Source organism: Simochromis diagramma, unplaced genomic scaffold, assembly GCF_900408965.1.
Source record: "Simochromis diagramma unplaced genomic scaffold, fSimDia1.1 OVJJ01000753.1, whole genome shotgun sequence".
NCBI lineage: Eukaryota > Metazoa > Chordata > Actinopteri > Cichliformes > Cichlidae > Simochromis > Simochromis diagramma.
The window spans coordinates 23,463,492-23,487,367 of NW_024387523.1; the positions used below are offsets into that span (position 1 = coordinate 23,463,492).

General features: G+C 42.3%; 2 protein-coding genes across 3 annotated transcripts; one reads left to right on the forward strand and one right to left on the reverse strand.

Annotated features, from left to right (window-relative positions):
• Nucleotides 1–554: 554 nt before the first annotated feature.
• maco1a (macoilin 1a) lies at nucleotides 555–15,944 on the reverse strand. Its single transcript, XM_040020678.1, has 11 exons — nucleotides 15,737–15,944; nucleotides 12,866–13,007; nucleotides 12,624–12,750; nucleotides 12,339–12,462; nucleotides 12,036–12,214; nucleotides 9,384–9,918; nucleotides 8,986–9,144; nucleotides 5,607–5,789; nucleotides 5,386–5,506; nucleotides 4,956–5,130; nucleotides 555–2,885 (listed from the first exon to the last, which is right to left on the reverse strand). Exons 1-11 carry the CDS (start codon nucleotides 15,817–15,819, stop codon nucleotides 2,683–2,685), a joined length of 2,031 nt encoding a protein of 676 aa, XP_039876612.1. The 5' UTR covers nucleotides 15,820–15,944; the 3' UTR covers nucleotides 555–2,682.
• On the forward strand, nucleotides 15,179–23,851 carry srfbp1 (serum response factor binding protein 1). 2 transcript variants are annotated; one of them, XM_040020679.1, is made up of 3 exons: nucleotides 15,179–15,354; nucleotides 20,664–21,062; nucleotides 21,165–23,851. In XM_040020679.1, exons 1-3 carry the CDS (start codon nucleotides 15,337–15,339, stop codon nucleotides 22,383–22,385), a joined length of 1,638 nt encoding a protein of 545 aa, XP_039876613.1. In that variant the 5' UTR covers nucleotides 15,179–15,336; the 3' UTR covers nucleotides 22,386–23,851. The 2 variants fall into 2 exon arrangements, with proteins under 2 accessions (XP_039876613.1, XP_039876614.1); XM_040020680.1 differs by lacking the exon at nucleotides 15,179–15,354 and adding an exon at nucleotides 15,982–16,112.
• Nucleotides 23,852–23,876: the final 25 nt, after the last annotated feature.

The window sequence follows — 23,876 nt, forward strand, 5'->3', positions numbered from 1 at the left end:
ATTAAAAAAAAAAAAAATTACCTAATTACTTTGGAGTACCATGAATAACCTCCTTTGCATTTTCCAAAGTTGTGCAGCAGGGCTGAATTGGAGTCTTTGCCTAATTCTGGGCCTTATGTTTGACCCCCCTGGTCTACCTTATGAGTGAATGAAGCTTATATCAGGTTACGTGGGAGGGGGGGAGAGAAAAAAAAAACAACAAAAAAAAACAGAGTAGGTATTTACAAATAGCACCTGAAATCACCATTGAATTATAGGACATGTGTTTTTTGTCTAAGTTTAGACATAACAACATGAACAAAACAAATAAACCCAGATTAAAGGTTTGGGAGGTGTCAGCAAGCTCAAGCTACTGCTTTAAATGAGTGTGAATAGAAAACAGCACATACAAATTACAAGTCTCACAAGTTTCGATATTTTCCTTGAGAATACTGACTGGTACGTTTTTTTGTTTACTTTGCAAATTCTGCAGATCACACTGTCCCCATGTTGTGATAAGTTTTATGTAAAAGGCCTGTGAAAGTCCACACACAGAACATGACGCGTACACAGACTCAACAGCTTTGCGTTGCCACCAGCAAGACTTTCTTTAATAGTGATGACCAAAGTGAAAAGTGTGACACAGCCACCATCACTTTGAGTAAAGAAAACAAAAACATGGTGGAGCAATAAAAAGATAAAACAAAGCACTTTTTTAAACCTTCTCTTCCTTCTACACAAACTTGTAAAAGCAACTTGAGAACTGAATTCACAACGCCAGAGCGATCCACAAACAATACTTTTTTTTTTTTTCTTTTTTTCTTTTTTTCCCCAGGTAGGCAACATGACATCACAACATGGTCAAATGGTTCAGGGGTAACCTTTTTCCAACACGACACATTCACACAATCCTTCCTGGTTAGAAAACACTGGAAACCAACTGATCGTGATGGGAAATATCAAAGAAGTGTCACTCAATTTAAAAAAGAAGGAAAAAAAAAAGGCTGTCACAAATAAATAAATGTGCGAATAACACGAGCAGTCCGACTGACCATCTGCTTCTGCTGCTTCATCATGATCGGCCCGGAACCTTTTGTAAACACAACACTATCCGAATATGTTCTACTGACAAAAAAACAAAACAAAACCGAAAAACAAAACAAAACAAAAACATAACAGCACTCTTTTTTTTCCTGCAAACATTATGCTAGCTACATCAATCGAAGTATGGATGGAAACAGAATGGCAACACTTGGCACTTAAGAACCCAAACGAAAGAAAGAAAACATTCCTCAATAAGTCAATGTACATCGCTGTAAACAACAAAATGCCGGCAAGAAGGCAAGACAATCAGTTTGGTTTGGTGTTTGGCATACCAAGACTGTGTCACCGTGAAACGATGCGTACCATGTACCAGAGTTAGGCTTTCCCTTTAAATTCGCAGCTGGTCAATTAGCTGCGATATGACACGTAATCGGTTTAGCTTTTGAATACTGATGAACGCGTGTGAGTGGATGAACAGGATAAAGAGAGAGAAAACAGGTTTGAAGCTTTTAGATCCCAGGATTGCAAAGTATGTATTTTCTGCATTTTTTTTGAAAAAGAGAAACTGCAAGGCACTGTGAGATCCCCAAATAAAGGTAACGGGAGGGACGGGGTGGTTACCTCGACATCATTAAATCCAGCGAATGATATGGCCTTAACCGGTTCTAATTTGGTCCAGAAGGGAGAAGAAGAAGAGAGGTGTCTGCAGCAAACAACTGAATGGTGATGGAACATTTTTCTTTTTTTCGGCAGTGCCACGTCCAATCAAGGAGTAGTAGTCTACATCTGCTTCATCCACTTACTGATAATCCTGGAGAAACCGCTATTCCAGCATCGAGAGACTAAAAGTGTATCCGAGAAACACAGCAAATGATCATCTGTTCAGTATCACTAAATCAGAAGAAATGTACATCGGCGTGACTGAACTGAAATATTACAAAAAACCCGAAACAAACAATCACTGATTTATGTTAATGCTGATATCAAAACATGAACAGTATTACATTCATGTATCTCTCACAGGGCTTTACTTTACAGGTGAGCTTCGAATTCACATCTGCACTGAAAGTATGCCTTCTGTCATCTACAAACCATCATGGAAAGAAAAAAAAGAAGCTAATTCTTCTTAAACTAAGAGCCTGGCTGTCAGTTTAATCCAGACGACAAAGAGAGAGAGAGAGAGAGAAAGAAATATATGCCTGTGAGGGAGGTTCACGCTTTACACTAAAAGAAGACTGACACGAAGCGATGCATGATGGCTCGTCAGTACATTTGGCCAAACAATGTTTGTTCCTTTCTCCAACCTTCAAACAGATCGCGCTGTCTGATGGCTAAATCCAAAAAAACAAAAAAAAACAAAACAACAACAACAACAAAAAAAACAACACACCCTCAAAACTAAAAACAACCCAAAATGAACAAACAAGCAAAATTCAACCCCCCCCCCCCCTAAAATAAATAGGACAAAAAACCCAAATAAAAAACACCCAGAGCGAATACCCAGATGTCTGGAGGGGCTGTGTGTGTCTGTGTGTGTGTGTTGAAAGTGCAAAAACTTTCCGGGGCTTTGTAAGCTTGAAAATAATGTAAAATAACCCGAAACCAGAACTGAGATCAAAATAAAGGAAAAGTCCCGTCTGACAAACGTGGATGTCAGAGTCACTTTTTAAGGGGCTGGTAAACTGAGGCGTTGGGGTCCAGGGAGGAGGGACTATTGTCCATGAACTTGGAGGAGTAGTGCGGGGTCACGGGGCTCAGGTTGCTGCCATCTGACGAGTAGGACAGGCTGGGCATCACTGCCATCACCTCTGCTATCTTCTGCTTCAGCTCTGCAATCTCCTGCTCCCTCTGGTGGATCTGACCTGGATGGGATGAGATGAGATGAGTGGGAAAAACACAACGTTCATTTCACAGTATTACAAACAGCAGAGGGGCAGACAGACCGAACATCAAACAGCCTTAGGTGTGCTCTCATAGCAAAGCCTCATTTCTGACTTCCTTCTGGGCTAATACAGCCCGAAATATTAAAGGGATGGGATCAACTTTATAAACGTGACCAAAAGAAAAAAACTAAACTACAATAAAATAAAAGAACAAATCATGAGTTTAGATGAATTTCTCTCATCTTCCTGTTCTCATCTCATTATTAGGTAGGCAGTGATGTTTCACAAGACCAGTTTCCCAGTTATATTAAAGCCACCTTCTTTTTAATTAAGTTTTACTTATATTCCAAGAAAAGCACAACAACAGTCGCCTCAAGGTACTTTATATTGTAAGGTAAATATCCTACAATAATACAGACAAAACTTCAACAATCAAATGACCCCCCTATGAGTGAGCATTTGGTGACAATGGGAAGGAAGAACTACATTTTACCAGGAAGTACCCTGGGGGGTGAGGGGGGGAAGTCAAAACAAAGACACACTGTACAATTTTTTTGTGTGTTGGTTTTGGTTTTAAACATGAGGGGCAACAAAAATATTAACAGTCCATGGCTTTCATGCAGTTTGCAACATGATTTCAGGGTAATTTTTCAGTGGCTTCCTAACTTATCTACTGTTTTTCAGTAACATTGCTGAAGACCTGTTTTTAGCCTGTAGTAATGTCATTCAAATCTGGAAACCACAGCCACCATAAGGAGAGTAGCTAGTCCCACACTATGCAACCAAGGGCCGTAATAGCTAGCTAAAAATGCCGTAATTCACCAAGTCAAAGAATATAAAAGCTAGTAGGAAAAAGAAGATACGGTGTCAAGCACAGGTGGAATTAATAACATATTTTAAAGGTGATTAGTTTCACTTGGGCTTTGCCTTCTTTCATTAAAATCTAACTGCAGTTTACTGAGATTAAGTCAGCACTTGACAACCACACTCTCACGTGAGGTGTAATGAATTACAGCATTGTGTTCAATAAAAACACCATCAACATGATCAATTACTGTTTAAAAAAGTATTTACACACTTGACCCTCATAGTTTAAAATAATTATCATTCATCTTATTCATTTTAAACCAGTCTTGGTATGGCATGTTTTAGCTCTCTTCCCACTCTCTATGAGACGTCTTCAGATTAGTTGCGCTTGAAAACAGGAAGTTTTAATAACAGGTGGGTGGGGCCTGTGTCTGAGATGGACCCATCCAAACACACAAATATAGACAGACACAGTCACAGCTATGGCAAATGTAGTGTCACCAATTAAACCAGCATTTTGAATTTGGGAGAATATGCAAACTCGACACAGAAAGGCCCAGCTAACCAGTCGATTCACCTTCTTATTCTGCTTCTCTTCCTGTTAAAAGGGAGTTTTTCCTTCCTTCTGTCTCTAAGTGTTTGCTGATAAGGGGGTTGTCCAATTGTTGGGAATTTCATTATTATTATTTTAGAGTATTTACCTTAAAACATAAAGTGCCTTGAGGCAAAATGTAAAATGTAATTGAAATTCGTTGCTTTGCTGCTTCTGTGTTTACACAAATGAAACAAAGCGAAGACATGATCCTCACTGCAATCACTGAAGTAAGATGTGTGAAAGTAATCACTAGATAAAACTAGGAAAAAAGCCACGCTGTGATGCTGAAAGCAAGACCTCAAACGCTTCCTTACACTCGTGTAGCTGGGGATTTATGGTGTTGCTGTAGCGGCTGTCGTTTATCAATTTTGCTCCCAGAGACAGACGGAGGTTTGTCGAGCCATTAGGTTACAAAAGATTATGGAACAAGTTTAGAATTGCTGCGCCCCTAGCACTGCAGTTTCAGCGTCTCATAAAAATATTTCCTCATTTCTAATATCCTCTTCAAGAGCCCTTTAGTCATTGTGTTAGAATTTCATCCTCTCTATTACAGATGACACAGTTCTTGTGAGCAGGCAAGTGCTTCATTCAAAGGGAGAACTAGAAATTCAGGAGCAAATGACTGGATTCCTACAGCAGCAGTTTACCTTGTGCTATCTCCAGCTGCCTCTTGGCATCCCCCAGTGCAGAGAAGAGGTCCAGTTTGATCCTGGTCTCGGCGCTGAGGCTGTTCTCCAGGTGTTGGGTCTTCTCCTGCATGGCGGACAGCGCTGACATCAACACCTCGGTGTCCTTCTCGTTCTCTTTATACTTGCGCAGCTCCTTTGTGAAGCAGGAGTGAGAGAAACAGAAAAGGAAAGTGAGACAACATTATTATGCTATAAAATAACAGTTACTTACACTAAGCATTTAGAACAGGGGAAAAATATGCTGGAGTCCTGCAGCAGCCCGTTAACTGCATTTATATTCGGAGCAATTAAATAATGTACTTTCCAATCAATTTAAACCTGGTATGCAAACACTGACAAGAACAAAGCGCAGTTATAATAAAGGAAAGGCTCTGCTTCTCAGGCTCACCTGACATTTGCCCTCCAGGTCTCTAATCTGCTCCTCTGCGAGTTTCATATCCATGCTGAGCTTCTTACACTCTGTCTCCAGCTCTCTGATACGACCGCGGAGCGAATCGGTCGACTCCACTCTGTTGGGCAGAGGAGGAAAAAAAAAACTTTTTAGGAGCTGAAAATCCCCCAAAACAAAACAGCTAAGAGTCAAAAGACAAAAATAGTGAGGGCTTGTACCTGGTTGCAGCTGCAAGAGCTACAGCTCTGGCGGCAGTGGCCTCTTCCATCTTCTTCCTCTTCCTTTCCTCAGCCAGCTGTTTCTCAACCAGAGCCCGAGCCTCTTGCTCAGCCTTTAGTCTCTTTTCCAGCTGGGAGATGGTCTGCTTATCCTTCTGCTTGGCCTGGACAGCACTGTGGAGCCTGGAGGACACAGGAAAAAATAGTCAACAATGAAATCATTGAGAATATTTGGTGTATTTATTTAGATGTTATAGGCCCAGGCTCCTGAAGGCTTCCTTTGATCCACGTTTCCTCTTCATTAACCTCTTTTCACTCTCTATGTATTTTTAAACCACGCTACATTTAATCATTCATTATTATTATTAATCTCTATTAGGTCCGGTCTCCCTCGCTTCCCATCCCTGAGCCTGGTTCTGCCAGCGGCTTCTTCCAGTTAAAAATTGAGTTTTTCCTTCCCACTGTCTCCAAGTGCTTGTTCATAGGTGGTCGTCAGATTGCTGGAATTTTCTCTGTATTACTTTGGTGTCTTTACCTTACAATATAAGACCCTTAAGGCGACTTTTGTTGTGACTTTGTGCTATATAAATTAGTGCTGTCAGCGTTAATATTGTTAAAATGACGTTAACGCCATAACTGCATTAACGCGGCAAATCTCCGGCTAAGTCCACACTAATGCGTTTTCGCATCGTTTTCTCTCCGTTTTGGCCTCCCGTCCACAGTGAGATGCTGTTTTCGCTGATGGAAAACGCAGCGTTTCGAAAACGCTCACATTTGAAAACAGTGCTTTCATGGCAGTGTGGACAGCGAAAAGGAGACTTTCTAAAACGATGACACATTTTAGTCATGTGATGCAGTCATGTGACCAATTAAACAAAGATAGCGGAGGGCATTACACAGCAATTGTTTTGTTTGCTCTCAATTTTGACAGCGCATTAAAGATTAATATCAGTCTGTACATGCTCCAGATAGCTTTTCTTCAAATTCTTTAATTCTCACTCGCTTTTGCAACTTTGTACTTTTGTGTTACCCGCAGCAACAACTCCACCTCATTATTAGTCCATTTAAAAAAACTTGGCGCTTTTCATCGACATTTTGCGGTGATGGTTCAACGAGCCGGAAAGTAAATAAACAACAGACAGAAATGAGGCAGGTCGAAGTGTCTTGCCTTTTATACATGCGCAGAACTGGAACGTAAGCGTTTTCGCCAGTTTCAATGTTTCAATGCTCGTGTGGACGCAGAGCGTTTTCAGACAAAAACGGCGTTTTCAAATCTATCCGGGCTAGTGTGGACATAGCCTCGATTAGCGAGTTAACGCAGATCACCTGTGCGTGGGGCTGCACGCCGTCAACACGTTAGCTCGTTAACGCATTAGCGCCGTGCAGCCCCACGCACGGGGCAATCCGTTCTGAAAAGTATTATATAGTAATGTTAAAAAATGAAAGCACACCTTCTTTAGAATTATAAAGTTGTACATATTACCACATTAAAAAAAAAAATAAATCACCTGGTCCTTGGCAGGTCTTAAATTTGAGGTAAATACAATCTCAGATGAACGACACACGAAGCCAAAATGCAAAAAGCACTTGTGAAAATACATTCCATGACTCTGTGGCTTGCACAACCACCTCCAGCACCAATAACTTAAAGTACTCAGTTTCTGTTGGTTTAAAAGGAGTGTGGCCTTAAACAGGGAGAAGCTCAAACAGCTTGTTTTAAACAGTGGATGAACTAAAGAGCTGCACCAATGCCCAGTAGAAGATAAACGGGGATTATTTTAAACTGTGACTCATGCAAATTTCTCTACAGTTCCTATGAATAAAAATATAGAACTGGAAACGAGCTGAACAGATGAACCAAACTTGAACATTAGTGCAAAATGATGCATGTTCACTGCTCTGATCTTGGGCCATGAAGTTTAAAATAAATGTGCACTGAGGTTCTAAAGACAAATCTACACTCCTACAGTCGCATTATGGGAACAAATGGCACTAATCTGCCTCTCTTCAGTGGAACACGACTTTAGAAACTTGAATCTGAAAAACTGTGAAGAAAAAAACCCAGACAAAAACAAAAAAAAATGCAAATCACACATAGTGTTAGCAGGCAGGCTACAAAAATCCAGCCGCAGTCCAGGCAGATCAGCTCAACTCCAGTGAAAACACTACAAGGCTACTTTTATGTTTACATTTATCTGACGCTGTGTCACTATGCTATATATAATGCGCTATACTACTAATGAATTTTAATGCTGCTACTGGCACCTTGTGGCAATAGATTCACACTTAAGATTAGATCAGATTAGTGCATCATCAATGACAGTAACTCCTTGGAATAGAAGGATGGAAATTCCCCTTACTTTTGCTTGCACTAATAAATAAATGCAACAGCGTGCAAGCTGTGATCAAGAATAAAATGTGTTTTTCTATATCATTGTAAATATCATTAGGACAGATTTCCTTAATATACAATTATCCTTGAGGTTATATCACTAACCCAAACTGCCTTCCCCAAAATATCTTATCTGCAAACCACTTTACAAACCACCTCCACCCCAGCTTCTCCTTTCATGTTATATCTTTCATTATGGGTGTCAAACATAAGATTTAGGGGCCAAAATTGGGCCTGGCAAAGACTCCCAACCGGCCCACTAGACATGTTTCCAAAATATTAAGGAGGGCATAAGTTTTGAACTTCAAACTGTATTTTACATTTTACAGCTTTTCCTAAAGATAAAGACCTCCTCCACAGCCATTTGTATTTACATCAAAGTAACAAATAAACAATGATAACAATAATAATAACAATGACAATAACAACAGACGTCCTGTTTTTTTTAACCAATATAGAAATTTCTGTTTGTTTGGGGTTTTTTTTTTTTTAACAACGGGTTCGAAGCAATAAAAATAAGAAAAAAAATAAAACAACTTTCTGTTTTATAATAAGCTACCAGAACAATTTCTGTATTTCTTATCATTTATGTGTAAGAAATAAAAAAAGTTGTGGCAGAATATTTCTTTCACTTGCATTTCTTTTTCTAATACCAAGCTATTGCAGGGATTAGGTGTACCGTTAAATATCTTTATGTTGATAGAGAGGAGTGTTTCACTGGTCTGCCCCGCTCAAATCGGGCTGTTGCTCACAGTTTAAAATGAGTTTGACATTCTTAGATAATCAGTATTATATCTGTTGTCTTTCCTGCTTTGTTCTGTGCTAGCGGCTTGCTGCTGCCTCTTCTGGCTTTCCATATATGCATATGGAAGATTGGGGAGGTCCGAAAACAGAGTAATACAGTCAAATATGAATCACTTCAGTTGGAAATACTGATCTTTTCTTTTGACTGTAGTGGTCCTGACAATTAAGTGTACATGCACTCACTTGTTCTGTAGCAGCTCGTTGTCCTGGCGCAGCTGGCTCAGTTCGGAGCGCAGGCTACGATCCTGGCTGCTCAGAGAGGAAAGCTGACTCCGCAGCTCCGACTCCAGCTGCCTGTTGGCCTGAAGATCTGCCTTCAGACGCTTCACATCCTGCTCCAGTCTTTGGGAAGGGACACGGCAATATTAGCAAACACATTTCCGAAAAGAATCAGTTTCAGTGTAGAGTTGTTCTAATATAGTACATAATGCTAGTGTTGTTTTAGCAGCTTCAGTGTTGAAATATGACTAAGCTGGCTATCCAGCAGAGATAGACAAAAGGAAACGTGGCAAGTAGTGAGTGTCCCTCAAAGTATCCAAGTAAAAAATGGATGTCGGAAAATGATAACGGGGGTGTCTTACCGCACTAGAGCATCTGGCTTTCCCAGCTGGTTATTGGGGATGCAGTTCTCCACCGGATCCTTCTGCCCCTTCCCTGCTCCCTTCTGCTTCTTCTCATTCTTATTAGCTGAGGAACTTGGCGGCACGCTGCCGTTGGCAGAACTGTGATTCCGAGGTGACGAGTTGCTGCCTCCGCCTCCTCCGCTGGCATTTTTGTAGTTCTTCCCCATCCCCCCAATTTCCTCTTTAGAAGAAGTGTGCGTGTTGGTGTCGGCGTGCGTGTTGTCGCCTGCCAGGTCGTTGTTCAGTCTTTTTGCCCCAACGTAGTTCTCAATATATTCCGTCTCCTGTAGTTTGGAGTCCAGTGCGTGTATAATACTGTTGTTATTGATTCCAACTGTGTTCTGTTTTTTGCCCTCTTTTGCAGAAGTGTCCTTCCCTTTTTCCCGGTACTCCAGCTCAGGTAACGGTACTGAAGTGCTTTTCTTTCCAGGAGGTGCTCCGTTTTGGGACACCACTGTGGGCTCTACCTCTGAGATTCCTTTAGCTAAGGCAGCTGGATGAAAGCAATTGAATACAGCATTAGAACACACAGAAAAACACAGTAGATGAATTGAAGCAAATACTAATGCAAACTGAATTCATATTTGGTCATAAACAGAGAATGAGTGATGACCTTGGCAATCTATATATCATATATATACATATATGTGTGTATAAAAAACAGCCTTGTGGCAGCAGCCGAGTTTCCTGTTTTGTATTAACAGAAAAGAGTGATTTCAGACCTAACCTGTTTAGGGGGGGGGGGGGACCAAATCTGGTGCATTTCCTGTTTTGTTCAGTTTGTCTCAGCAGGTGTACGCGCTGTCAAACAAACTCTAAAAATCTGGGCCGAGCCGCAGAAAAAAAAAGCTGGGTCTAGTTCTGCATCTCGGTTTGTATGTGGTTTGAAAGCAAAGCAGAGCATCCGAAGCGTAACAGATCATTTCAAAACATAAACTACCAACTTGTGAATTTCTAAGAAAGCGATGACTAGTAGCCACATCAGCATTTTCTGATGAAAACTGAAAGGTTAAGTTAAACAGGTGTGCACTGAGTCATCTAGTTTACATAACACCATGTAGTGAAATGATGCTGTACGTCCCATCCCATGACGAGTTGAGGTCTGCTTGTATCACCTAGTCTAGGAATGTGATCAACCAACTTCAACTATCACATCCGAATGCCAAATCCTTACCCCGACCATGACCCAACTCTGATGTTAAAGCTTGACCAACAGGCCTTTAGAAGGAGTGTGAAACATATATAGGGTTAGCCAAACAGTACTCTCTTCTTATAACTCTTTCATCCCCTTTAACATCAATAACTGCAACTGTTACTGCATTTGTTTATTTCCCACTTCAAGCCCAAAAGGTAACATATCCACAAGCAGGATACCAGCCTTGTTCATATACAGCGATGGCTGATTACGTCTATGCGAGCTTATGAACAGCTCAACATTTGTAGCAGTGTTAAAGTCAGAACATTTGCTTGTTTCTTTATTCTCTTTTTAAAAATTCTTTAGTTTTTTTTTTTCCAAGCTGTTTTTATACAAATTCTTAACACGAACAGTCAGCTTATAACGCCAGAGGTGTCAAACATGTGGTCTGGGGGCCAGAATCAGCCAGAACAAACGTCCCTCCCCGTTATTGGCATTTAAACTACACCAAAGTAATTAAGTAAAACATAAACAATTAAATGATTAAAAAACGTTGCTGTTTTTCCACTATCCACTTTTTGATCACAGTTTCACTGGTCTGATCCAGCCTGCTTAAGATCAAAGTGAGCTGTTTGTGGCCAATGATGTAAAATGACAGTGACTTCACTCTTTCAGCTTACATTGCTTACATGTGAAGTGTTTCTGTCATTTGTAGCTTTAAAGGGGAAAAAAAGGAAAATAAACTGGGTTCAACGCTCTGTATGGGATCTGTGCTGTACTCGACGCCTCACTTTCTACATTTGGAATTATTCACTGGACAAAACAAGAAGCAGCACGATGACAAGTGTCAATGCCATCTTCTGCTAAAGATTGAAATCAGTGTCTGAAGCCTGAACTGACATCCTGTACAAGTATGTGTTATAATCAGCTGCAACTTAATGAGCTGTTCATGACAACCGGACAGTTAATGCTGATGCCTGCCGGTGCGTCCAGCTTTGGGAAAATGCTGACTGACGTGCCATTAATCACCACAATGTGACTGGCACGCAATACTTCTGATGGTATATTAGACACTTGTTAGTCCAGATGGCCTCATATCTAGAGCTCTTAGTTCTTAAGTAAAGCTAAGTGCTAGAAGACAACAGTGTGCAGACTTTTTCTAAACTGCATTGGTGAAAGCACGCCTTCAAGTGAAAGCTTCAATAATAATTAGCGATCACATTTTTCATTAGCCCCATGACACAGTGGCAAACTATCTGTGGTTAAACTGTTTGGATAAAGAAAGAAATGAATGGCTATCCATCCTGTCTGAAGCCCGAGTTTCTGACTAGCAGGGATTACGTCCATATATATATACACATTTTATTATTTGAAACACTTATTTAATATGAGAACATACAATAGTACCAGAATATAGATGAAAGAAATGGTTGAAAAATATTACAGAACCCCTTTAATGTGTTTTTGTGACTTACCCTCTTCTGCCTCCCGCTCTTGTCTCTGCAGCATCTGCTGCTCTGGAGGTAACGCCTGCTGTAGGAGCTGCATGTAGAACTCATTCTCCTTTTGCACTTCCTTCTGTTTCCTCAGTCGCATCTTGTAGCTAACGTAGCTCTTAAAGCCGAAGCCTAGAGTCACCACTGGATAGCCGATACTGGGAGGTAGGGGGGAAACAATTGGTGCTTTGTACAATTATTAGAAAAATTAAGGAAGTCATGATTTTATTTCTTACTACTGAACATTGAAAATTGTTGCAAAAATCACAAACTGATGTTCACCAGTGAGCAGCAAAGGGTCGACACAGGTCTACATGAAAGTTCTTCAGATCTTTGAATCGTATGGCAGCTTCGATGTACACAAACAGGATCCACAGCGATACAGTGGGTAGACAGACTCCTCTCTCTGCATGAAAGGAGGAGACGCGGGGAAAAAAACATCAAGTTAGCAGAGAAGAAACTTGGCAGCTTTGAATTTCTTGCGCACTGAGTATTTGAGGTGAAAGTGGCCATTTGGCTGCCAGAAGGGAAAAACAAAGCAAGAAAAAAAACCCAACTTGGACTAACCTGTGTGCCAGACATACTGGACCCATACGTAGGTGCTGGCAGCAAAAAACAGCCATTGGACGGGGATGAAGAGGAGGCATATGATGTCTGATGTAAACGCAACACACACAAAGAAGACGGAGAATGCCTAAAAACGCGTGGGAGAGAAAAGGATGGAGATATTAGATGTTTCATCTTCCAACGTGCATTTATACTGAGTGGAAGGAGCGGTGTGTTCAGGGTCATTACAACTAAGCTCTTACCAGCCCCTGATATCTGAAGGAGTCGTAGACACTTCGAATGAAAAGCCAAAAGGGCCACAGATACTCAAAGCGGAACTCGAGCACAAAGTCAGCCAGCAGGACCAACACCCACACTACCAGGAACTTCAGGTACAGGAACGTGCTGTGGAGAAGAGACAGAGGAAAACACAGGGGAAAAAGGAAGGTGAATGGACAAATGAAAAAAGGAGATAAAGCAGAGCCACTAAAGATGGCTTATTGTGGATTTAGATACAGTTTAATGACAGTCATGTGGGCCTCAGGTTTATGCAACAGTCTAATATGTTTATAGGAACCACATTTTCAGTGCGACCTGCAGTGCTAGCTCTAGGATTGAAGGCAAAAGTAGGAATAATCCTGCCTCCTGCTGAAAAACTGGTAACTGGTACGTGCATTTGTTACTTCTGGGCTCGACTTCGGTAGTTTGTTATCCGGTTGTCCTAAAAGCTCCCTGAACCATCCTTATCCCTTAGGTATACTGCTATAAGCTCCTGGGGCTGAATGCTTCTCCTCTGCACTCCGTGTTTTATACCAAACTATTGCATGGCACAGACATTCGTCTCTCTCTCCCACAGTGTCCCCAGCCAATTTTGGGGGTTAGTGTTCCTAATGGCTGCCCCTTCCTGAGCCTGGCTCTGTCAAAGGTCTCTTTGTCTTAAGAGGGAGTTCTTCCTCCCCATCATCACCACATCCACCCATCCACATTAAGGGGACGGCTGTGGAGCGTGTGAGCAGCTTCAAGTTCCTGGGAGTCCACATCTCCGAGGATCTCACCTGGACGACCAACTGCTCCAAGCTGGTCAAGAAGGCTCACCAGCGCCTCTTCTTCTTGAGGACTCTGAGGAAGAACCACCTGTCCTCAGACATCCTGGTGAACTTCTATCGCTGCACCATCGAGAGCATCCTGACCAACTGTATAACAGTCTAGTACGGGAACTGCTCTGCCTCGGACCGGAAGGCGTTGCAGAGGGTCGTGAAAACTGCCCAGCGCATCGCCGGAGCACCACTTCCTGCCATAAAAGACATCTACAGGAAGCGGTGTCTGAAAAGGGCTGGGAAAATCATCAAAGACCCCAGTCACCCATCACATGGACTCTTCACCCTCCTGCCCTCTGGGAGGCGCTACAGGAGCCTCCGGACTAAGACCACCAGGTACCGGAACAGCTTCTTCCCCACAGCTGTCAGACTCCTGAACTCTGCCTCCTGACATCTGACCCACGTTAAACTCATGGACTGAACATACACACACCCACAATGGACAACTGTACCCTCAAACACACAATAATAACATGGACTGAACCACCACTCACAACCACTAGCACTTTATATAGCCTCTGTAGAAACTATCTACACCCTCACTTATCTTAACTGCACTACTGTATAGCTCTGTGTAAATAATCATTCTGTACATTCGATAATCTTTAATCCTACAACTGTTTACAACTTGCATAGTTCCCATTTCTGTATAGCTGTATATCTCAGATTCTGTAAAGTTATTTATTTCATATTCTGTATAGTTTTTCATATTTATATCCTGTTCATATCCTGTACATAGCTTGTACTCACTACAGCCTGTACATACTTATAGTTATAGAATATTCACAACATACTTCATACCGTGTACATTATAACATACCATAATAGACCCATTTCTGTAATATACTCACATATCTATATTATTGCTAATATATATTGTAATATATCTATATCACTAAAGCACTTCTGGATGGATGCAAACTGCATTTCGTTGCCCTGTACCTGTGCATGTGCAATGACAATAAAGTTGAATTCTATTCTATTCTATTCTAAGTGCTTGCTCATTATCTGAGGATCACCTGGTCCCTGGGGTGTCTAACATTGTAGCAAGGCTGACCAAGCTTCTCAGTTTATGATGGGGGTGCACAGCATTTTGTGTGAACAGAACAGAAGCTCAAATAACACTAAACTGCATTTTTGAGTGAGCATGTGACTTTCAGGTCTACTGCAGAAGACCACAAAAACTTAAAGCATAAAGCTTCCGTTTATGCTTATATTAATTTAATTGATGAAAGAAGTGGGAAAGTTGTACACAAATGGAGCTTATTTATCTTTCACACTATAAAAGCTAAAAATATTTAATTTCAGAGAAAAAATTAACATAATAATACCACTAAAAAACAGTGAAGCACAGAGCGCGGACGCATACAGTTATTCCCATCAATAAAAGATCAGAACAATGTTCAAACCATCCAAACACCTTTGGGGGCAAAACAGTATGTACAGAGTTTCATGTCTGGACATGCTAGCTTGCTGCACAGCTGTCCTGGCCTGCCATCTATCAGTCTATAGGAAAGGCCATGCTATTTTGAAATTGCGAGCCGTGCTTGAATCGTGTGTGGCTTTTCCGGTCCGGGGACTCGTTTTGTTTACTGCTAACGGTTTCCACTGACGTGTTTAAATTTAGCCCCCGGTGTATGGCAGACAAAGCACAGGTGAGAACCCGTTCCACTTCAAAACGAGCGCCTCTGACATTGCTGCTGTCATCTCGAGCACGAGCAGGATTTTCCCCCCCACGACTTCACGGTTTTGTTTAGTTTTTGTTTGGGATTTTTTTGTCAAGCGGATTGACCGCTGAACGCAATTTGCATTATTCTTTTACATTTAACCCGAATTTGAATTTAACTGCCTAGCCGTGTAAACGATGCCACACTAGGCCTATAATTATGACAATAAGCGGGCATGTTCATTCAGCTCGAGAACAAAGCATCAATACGCTTCAATATGAACATGAGCAGAGACTGGCCGCCTTGTCTTGACATATGCAACGAGGCGCCATTGTTATACAATAACGTCCCCCCGGCCCCCTTTTTGTACCTGCTATATATACCCTCGGTGATTCGGTTCCGTTTTAACGGCCGTCGGAGTTTGCTGCAGTCCGCATTGCGCCGCTTCATCATCCCCCTGTTGATTCACTTGTGATATCGGCCTGGTAACTATGACTGGACACGTCATTCGCTCATCCTAATATTCACACTTCTTCAATTATCCACCATTGTTGTTGTTTTATGCACATGAAACAAAGAAATAAATAAAAACAGTCCGCGGAAGGCCCTCCCCTTTTCACGACACGGCGGCGTTGACTCGCTGACGTCTGACGTCACGCCGCTGTCGGAGGCGTCCGAAACATGGCCGCTCCCAGCTAGCCCAAGCGATTTGCTCAGTTTTCGCTCTTAGTTGTCCTTTTTGAACGGTAAGTGTCGCGGTAAAACTTTGCAGCGATGCTCTTTTGGATTTGTTGCCAGGTTTAATCGTGTTTTAAGTAGAGCGAGCTATTTATTGCTATTCTTTTGTGGTGAAACGCGTCCATGCGTGTTCAACCACGTTTGTTTTGGAAGGGTCCGCCGGGTATTTAAGCACATTTTTTTTGATTTCTCGGAAGAACGGTAGTAAGAAAAGTTGTTTCCAATCTCTGTTTAGATAAAAGCTCCATAAAAGAGATAATTTCGGTAAAGCAGTATGCGGTGTATTTAATTTTATGTTATTTATTTCTGGTGTGGGGTGGACTTCAGAAACAAACTCCTTCTTTGGGGGACGTCATGCCACTCTGCCACAGAGGAAAGTTGTTTTGATGTATGAGCTAAAATCTTACTGTACTTTCAGTGGTTACTTGGACATAAAAACTGCATCTGAGCCACGATTGCGGGGCGATCGTGGCTGGGAGTTAATCGGAATCGGAAGGTTGCCGGTTCGAGCCCCGGCTCGGACAGTCTCGGTCGTTGTGTCCTTGGGCAAGACACTTCACCTACCGCCTAGGGCTGGGCGATATATCAAGTTTTTTTTTTAAAAATATCGATATATTTTCATACGAGATATATTCAAATTTTTATTTGTCACGTACACAGTCATACACAGTACGATATGTAGTGAAATGCTTGGACAACTGCTCGTGACCTAAAGAAAACAAAAAAGGAAAAGGCTATGAATAAGATAGGAAATAAATATGAAAAATTAAAAAGGGTAAATTTAACTAGGAAGGAATAAAATATAAATTAAGGTTAAAAATGAAATAACTGTACAACACAAATTAGAATGAAGGGTAAATTTAACTGGGAGAATAAGATAAAATATATAAATTAAAGTTGAAAATAAAATAACTGTACAACAAAATACACAATATAGAACTATATAAGAATGTATGAAGAAATATAAATAAATATATACACAATAACAGCAGCATATACACAATAACAGCAGCGTGATTTAAGTAATGAAGTGAAAACAATGTCCAGAATGTCCAGTGTGTGTGTAAGAACTATATGTGTGGGTCAGTACTGTGTGGTGGTGTGATTGAGAGACCGTATCGCCTGCGGGAAGAAGCTCCTCCTTAGTCTCTCTGTGTTGGTCTTCAGGGAGCGGAATCGCTTTCCTGACCTCAACAGAGAGAACAGTCTGTTGTTGGGATGGCTGAGGTCCTTCACGATCTTCCTGGCCTTGGTCCAGCACCACCTGCTGTAGATTGAGTGCAGGTCAGGGAGCTCGGAGCGGATGGTGCGCTCAGCTGACCGCACAACCCTCTGTAGAGCTCGTCTGTCCTGCATGGTGCTGTTCCCGAACCAGGTTAAGATGTTTCCCGTCAGGATGCTCTCTATGGTGCACGAGTAAAAGTTCCTGAGCACCTTGGAGGGCAGTTGGAAGTCTCTCAAGCGTCTGAGGTGGTAGAGACGCTGACGGGCCTTTTTCACCACGGCGTTGATGTGACAGGACCATGACAGGTCCTGCGTGATGTGAACTCCGAGGTATTTGAAGCTGTCCACTCTCTCCACTGGGCACTCGTTGATGACAGGGGTCTGGTAGTTCCTCTCCTGCTTAGTGCTGAAGTCCACTATCAGCTCCTTTGTCTTACTGACGTTTAGAGGGAGGTTGTTCCTCTGGCACCAGTTCTCCAGATTCCTAATCTCCTTCAGGTAGGCCGTCTCGTTGTTATCAGAGATCAGGCCCTCCACGACGGTGTCGTCAGCAAACTTGATGATGGTGGTGGAGCTGGTAGTGGCCACACAGTCATATGTGTACAAAGAGTACAGCAGGGGGCTCAGAACACACCCCTGGGGGGCTCCAGTGCTGAGAGTGGTGGAGGCTGAGACATGTCCGCCCATCCTTACTGCCTGTGGTCTGCCAGTTAGGAAGTTGGAGATCCACAGACACATAGATGAGCTGAGTCCCAGATGCTCCAGCTTGGTGGTGAGTGTGGAGGGAATTATGGTGTTAAATGCAGAGCTGTAGTCTATGAAGAGCATTTTAACATAATTCCCCCTTCTAGTGTCCAAGTGAGTGAGTGATGTGTGGAGGAGATGAGAGATGGCATCGTCTGTGGAACGATTTGGACGGTAAGCGAACTGTAGTGGGTCCAGTGACATAAGATGTGACAATATCGTTTATATCGATATAGTCTATGTTACGTTATAATTATACTTGTGGAGCCGCAGGTTTGCCTCTCTTTCGTCCACTTTTGTCTCTACGCAACGTTACTCAGCCTCGCCTCTCCTTTACTGAACACAACTCCCCCTCCCTCATAGCTTCACCTGCAGGCAATGACAAGATGAAAGCGGAAAATCTCCGTTAGCGAGTTACCGCGGATCGCCCGTGCGTGGGGCTGGACGGCGTCAACGTGTTAGCGAGCTAACCGCGCTAACAAGCTAACCGCGCTAACAACATGCAGGAGCTGCACGGCCTAAAATCCTTTCATTTTCTCAAAACTCGACAGTGCGCCTTATGTATGAATTCTGGTTGTGCTTACTGACCGCGAACCGATTTTATGTGGTACACAGCGTTCAGCAATCTGTCAAAAAATGTTTTAATATGACTTTGCTAAGCTACGGGGCTGCACCGCTTGATGTCGGAGGATTATGGCTACCGGGGAGGAGCCTCGCGAAGTGATACGTACTGTGCTTCAACGTAATATTACCGTACTGTGTGTGTGTATAAGGACCACAAATGGCACCTGTTCAGAGACGTGGTGCAGCTGTGAAATCTGTCTCTTTGTTATTATGCTCAGCGTCTATTAGTTTACATTTTGACTGCACAATTGTGAGCTTTTTGTTATGCACAAAAACAACATTTTCTTTTATTTATGGACCATGATTATTTAATAAATGCTGATAATTTATTTTTGAGTAATTTCTTCATGTACATCTACGCTGTATGTAAATAAAAGTGCCCGTGTGACATCTGGGACACAGTGTGACTAAGAACTCTCTTTTTGTTCTTAACTTATGGCTTTAAAAAAAAAAATCGAGATATATATCTTATATCGCCATCCAGCTAAAAAATATCGAGATATGAATTTTGGGTCATATCGCCCAGCCCTACTACCGCCTACTGGTGTTGGCCAGAAGGACCGATGGCAGCCTCGCTTCTGTCAGTCTGCCCCAGGGCAGCTGTGGCTACAACTGTAGCTGCCTCCACCAGTGTGTGAATGTGTGTGTGAATGGGTGGATGACTGGGTGTGTAAAGCGCTTTGGGGTCCCTAGGGGGGACTAGTAAAAGCGCTATACAAATACAGGCCATTTACCATCTATCTAATCTGATAAATCAACTTAAAGTGTGTCACCATTGCCCCAAAATAATTTTTTTAACCCCACCCTTCACCTCCTAAAGTCAGGATTCTTTGAGTGGCATGCCTCTCCTTTAAAGCCACTTATAGGTGAAATGTGTAAAATCTCACCCCTAGCCATCAGTAGATTGTAACTAAGGTGGTCGCTGTAGGACAAACAACTGTGACCAACGCTCACCTGTAGTGAGTGTAAGCTGCCAGTCTGCTATTTACCTCAGTTAGTATCCTAAAAACTTTGTGAAAGGAGTCTGATACGAGTCAGTGAGGCTAACGTCTGACTGATGATGGCGATACAGAGGTGAACTGTTGAGGATATTTTGAACCTTTTGGTCAATAAGCACTGCTGTGTATGCTGCTGTTAGCAGACATTAGCATTAGTGGTTTCAACATTGCTGCACTTACTGAATAAATTCTTATATAAGTGAAGATGTCATCAAGCTGTTTATCAGAGAGAAAGCGTGATTCCTATGACACTCAAGCCTAACGTTAGCTGGTGTAACATTGGGTCATAACCAGCTGTTCTTGTTGTTTAGCTGACCTGTTGTCAGCTGTGAGTAAAATATGGGGGGGTCAATAACTGATCAATAACTAATTGCAACAATAACTGGAGTAAATGAACATGTTTGTGCATATTTTCATGTCGTAGCGCCCTGACTTTGTTTAGAGGGTTGAGGTGAGGAGGAAGAGGATGACATTTTATCCATATGGTGGTGGCGTTGTCTCTTTCCTTCATTTTCAATTCTTTGGTGAAGGTGACTCCTTCTCACATGATAAAACATAGGAATGATGTTTCATATCATTTGAAGGTGCAGACACTAATTTAAAAGACAAGAGTTTAGCTCAGCCACTGTATTCAACATGACAAGACAACATGGTGACTTCCACAAATAGGCAGCCGGTCCTTTGTGGTTTTAATACATTAATTCTAAGTTTATGAGAATGCATCTGTTTGTTGGAGGATGTAATAATCTAATTGATGTATATTTATGATTACAACATTTTTTTCTATATTAAATAACCTCAAATATCAATGAACTGCACTTTGAATTTTTTATGACGGTTCGCATTCTGGTTACTTAATATGGGGGTAAAAAAAGATCATTTCGCCCTCACGTGACTTTTTTCTTTTGCACCATTGCTAGTGCTGCACTTCTTGCTCTTATTGCAGTATATGGATTTATTTTTCAACAGATGATGCTGCACAAAATGGAGAAAATGGTGCCGTCTGCTGAGGACAAAGAGAAGGAGATGGAGGGAGAGACAGATGAAGATGAGGAAGAAGAAACAGAAGAGGAAGAAGAAAGAAGTGAGAGGGAAGAAGATGAGGAAAAAAAGGAGCAGGAAAAGAATCCCTTACCTGATCATGATGAGGAGAAAAAGGAGGCAGATGTGCTGAACCTCAACAACGAGGTGGTGAAGATGAGGAAGGAGGTGAAGAGGGTCAGGGCATTGATCATAAGGAAGCTGACACGTCAGATTGGCGCGCTGAAGAAGAAGAAGGGGAACGAGACCGAGATGGAGAGGAATCAGAGGAGAGCCGCCAGACTTCTGGAAGAGATCCACGACATGAAGAACCTTGTACCCGATCAGGTGGGCTTGTTGTCCTATCAGCAAATCATTTCTGCAACGACTTCCAAGCCATTTCATTCTTTATCTTTTCATTTTGAAATATTTTTTTCAACTTATCTACAGGTGACCAAGACCGCCTTACAGAAGAATCTCAGCTTTGAGCAGGTTTGCAAGAACCCCAAGTCTACCATATCTGACCGGGCCATCGCTCGCATCACCACCCACCCTCAATTCAGCAGGAAGATTGAGAACATCAAAGCAGCTGTAAAAGCCTTCAAAGAGGAGCGGACGAAGAGCGGGAAGCGAGGAGGAAAGGAAAAAGTGCAAAATCAAGGGAAGGCAGTGGAAGGAAAGGTGACTCTGCAGTTACAAGAGAAAAAGGAGGGAAAAGAGGAGCTTAGGGAAAACAGCGAGGAGGAACGTCTTAAAGAGAGTGAAGATGGAGCTGTTGCCGAAGTCGGAGAAGAAACGGAGAAAGGTGGAACTTCTGATGTTCACGCACAAAAAAAGACAGAGCCTAAGAGTGTTAGAGCAGCACCAGGAAAAACTAGTGACATAAAGGAGATTGTGAAAAATAAACCTCCAGTTAAAAAAGAGAAACCCATTATCCAGGCTGAGCCAGCTGAGGAAGAGAGTGATTTAGAGTCATCCGGTGATGAAGAGAAAGAGTACTTTGATGACAGCACGGAGGAACGGTTCCACAAGCAGTCATCGCAGTCGGAGGAGAGCGATGATGATGACGGCTTCTTTGTAGGAAAAGTGAGCAAATTCAAGAAGAAAAAGAAAAAGCCAAAAGACGAAAGTATGGAGAAGATGGCGGCGGATAAGAGAGCTGAGGCAGGAAAGGACTCTGCTGAGAACGTGTCTTCGGACAAGCTCGAGAATCAACTCGATGAGCTTGAATCTAGGCTGAAATCAAAAGCGACCAAGCTGGAGTCTCTCTTTTGTCCTTCTCTGGCTGGGACCAAGGCAGCTGGGGGTAGAGGTGCTGGCAGAGGGAAAGGTGGAGATAAATTTAGGAAACACAATAAAGATTTCAATAAACAGCCCAAGTTCCAGAAGCCAGAGAAAAGTTCAGGGTCTAAGTACAGCAAGCCCTACCCCGATGGCAAACACCCCGAGTCTGAGGATAAGGGCTTTGCTACCGCTAGCAGAGGAAGGGGACAAGGCAGAGGCGATGTTCTGAGACAAAAAGATCACAGGGGTGGAGGTGTCTTCTCACATCGGGCACCACAGCAGGCATTGCATCCATCCTGGGAGGCCAGTAAGAGAAGGAAGGAGCAGCAAGGACAAATCTTGGCCTTCCAGGGGAAGAAGATCAAGTTTGGTGATGATGATGACTGAAAGTTGTTGGCTGTTTGTGTAAAGTTTAAAGTTCAGGGATGATGGGTTGGAAGGTTTAAACTCTAAGATGCAACCTGTTCTGTGATAGCTTTGTCAGTGGGCAGCAGTTTAAGCAGCGCATTCATTCTATGGCTGCACTATGGTAATGGGACAAATTTGAATGTAGGACACTGGGAAGCTGTTTTTTGTGTATTTGAACGTGTGCACATTTCAGGTTTTCTGTCCTTTTAATTCCAGCGATGGTTTTGTGATGATGTTATCTACTTTTTTTTTAAGTCCTTCATTATTAGACATGTTTTAATAATACAGTTGTAATCTTGACACAAGCATATTGTGCCATTTTTTGCTGTAAAGTTTTTATCTACAATATTGTGTAAATGTCTTGAGCCACCACTCATTTCAGTACATTTTCCTTCCAAAGAGACAGACTTGTATTTTTTTTTTTTATGTAGTTCTGACCAGTAGTTTATTTTTGTACATTGGCTTCTTTTTCACCCATTTTCAGTCCAGTCCTTGTACCTGACCGTTTTATAGAGGAATGTATTTTCTCTCTCGCTCTTTTGTTAAGCTGCTTAACACTGATTTATGACTCATTCAAGCATAAAAAAGATACCTAACTCAGTGTTCTGCCTACACAACTGACATCTGAGTAAAGAACCAATTTTAAATTGTACCTTTATGCAATTTGTTATTTGCAGCCTGTCATAAAAATATATCATTTGTTCCCATTCCCTTCATCAAACCTACAAAAATTGCCAAAGGTAACATTTTTATATAGCTCCAAATCACAACAACAGTCGCCTGGAGGTGCTTTATATTGTAAGGTAGACTATACAAAAATACATACAATAATAATACATGAATAAAGTATAATTGTTGGTATTTTTGCACCAACAAGGTGATTCTCAAAGCGCTATTAGCGAAAAACCTGGCATATCTCAGCGGGTATGGAGTTGCAAATCAAATTGTCATCAGTGTGTAGAGAGGAGGAGGCATAGTATTTTTATGGTGACAATAGTCCCAACCACACTTCCAATGAAGTAAAAGCAAACCTGGATCAAAAAAAAAACCCTCACATGCCAATGTGGGTGGCCACCGGACCAGCTACGGGGCTGCAGCTGGAGGCGCGGGCGGCCCCAGGAACCACCTCGTCACCGGCGCCGCTGGATGCGCGGGCGACTGCCAGAGTGGACACTTCCCCGTCCGGGCCGATTCCCTCGCCTGCTCAGCGGATCTGGGGAGTAGGTTCGGCCGGATGGACCCCCGGCCTCAGGCGGGCGATGGGGATGCCGCTGCATGTGAGATGGACTCATCTACAGTCATGCCTCGCCAGATTAAAAATGTACTCTTGTGTTGTTGGTGATGTGTACAGCTGGCAGCGGGAGAGCTGCAGCCGTTGAATGTACTGTTACAGCAGCCGTGTGATTATTGTGAGAATAAAAGATGCTGCGAAGCATGAAAATGCAGCCGTGGTGGTTTGGTTATCAAGGT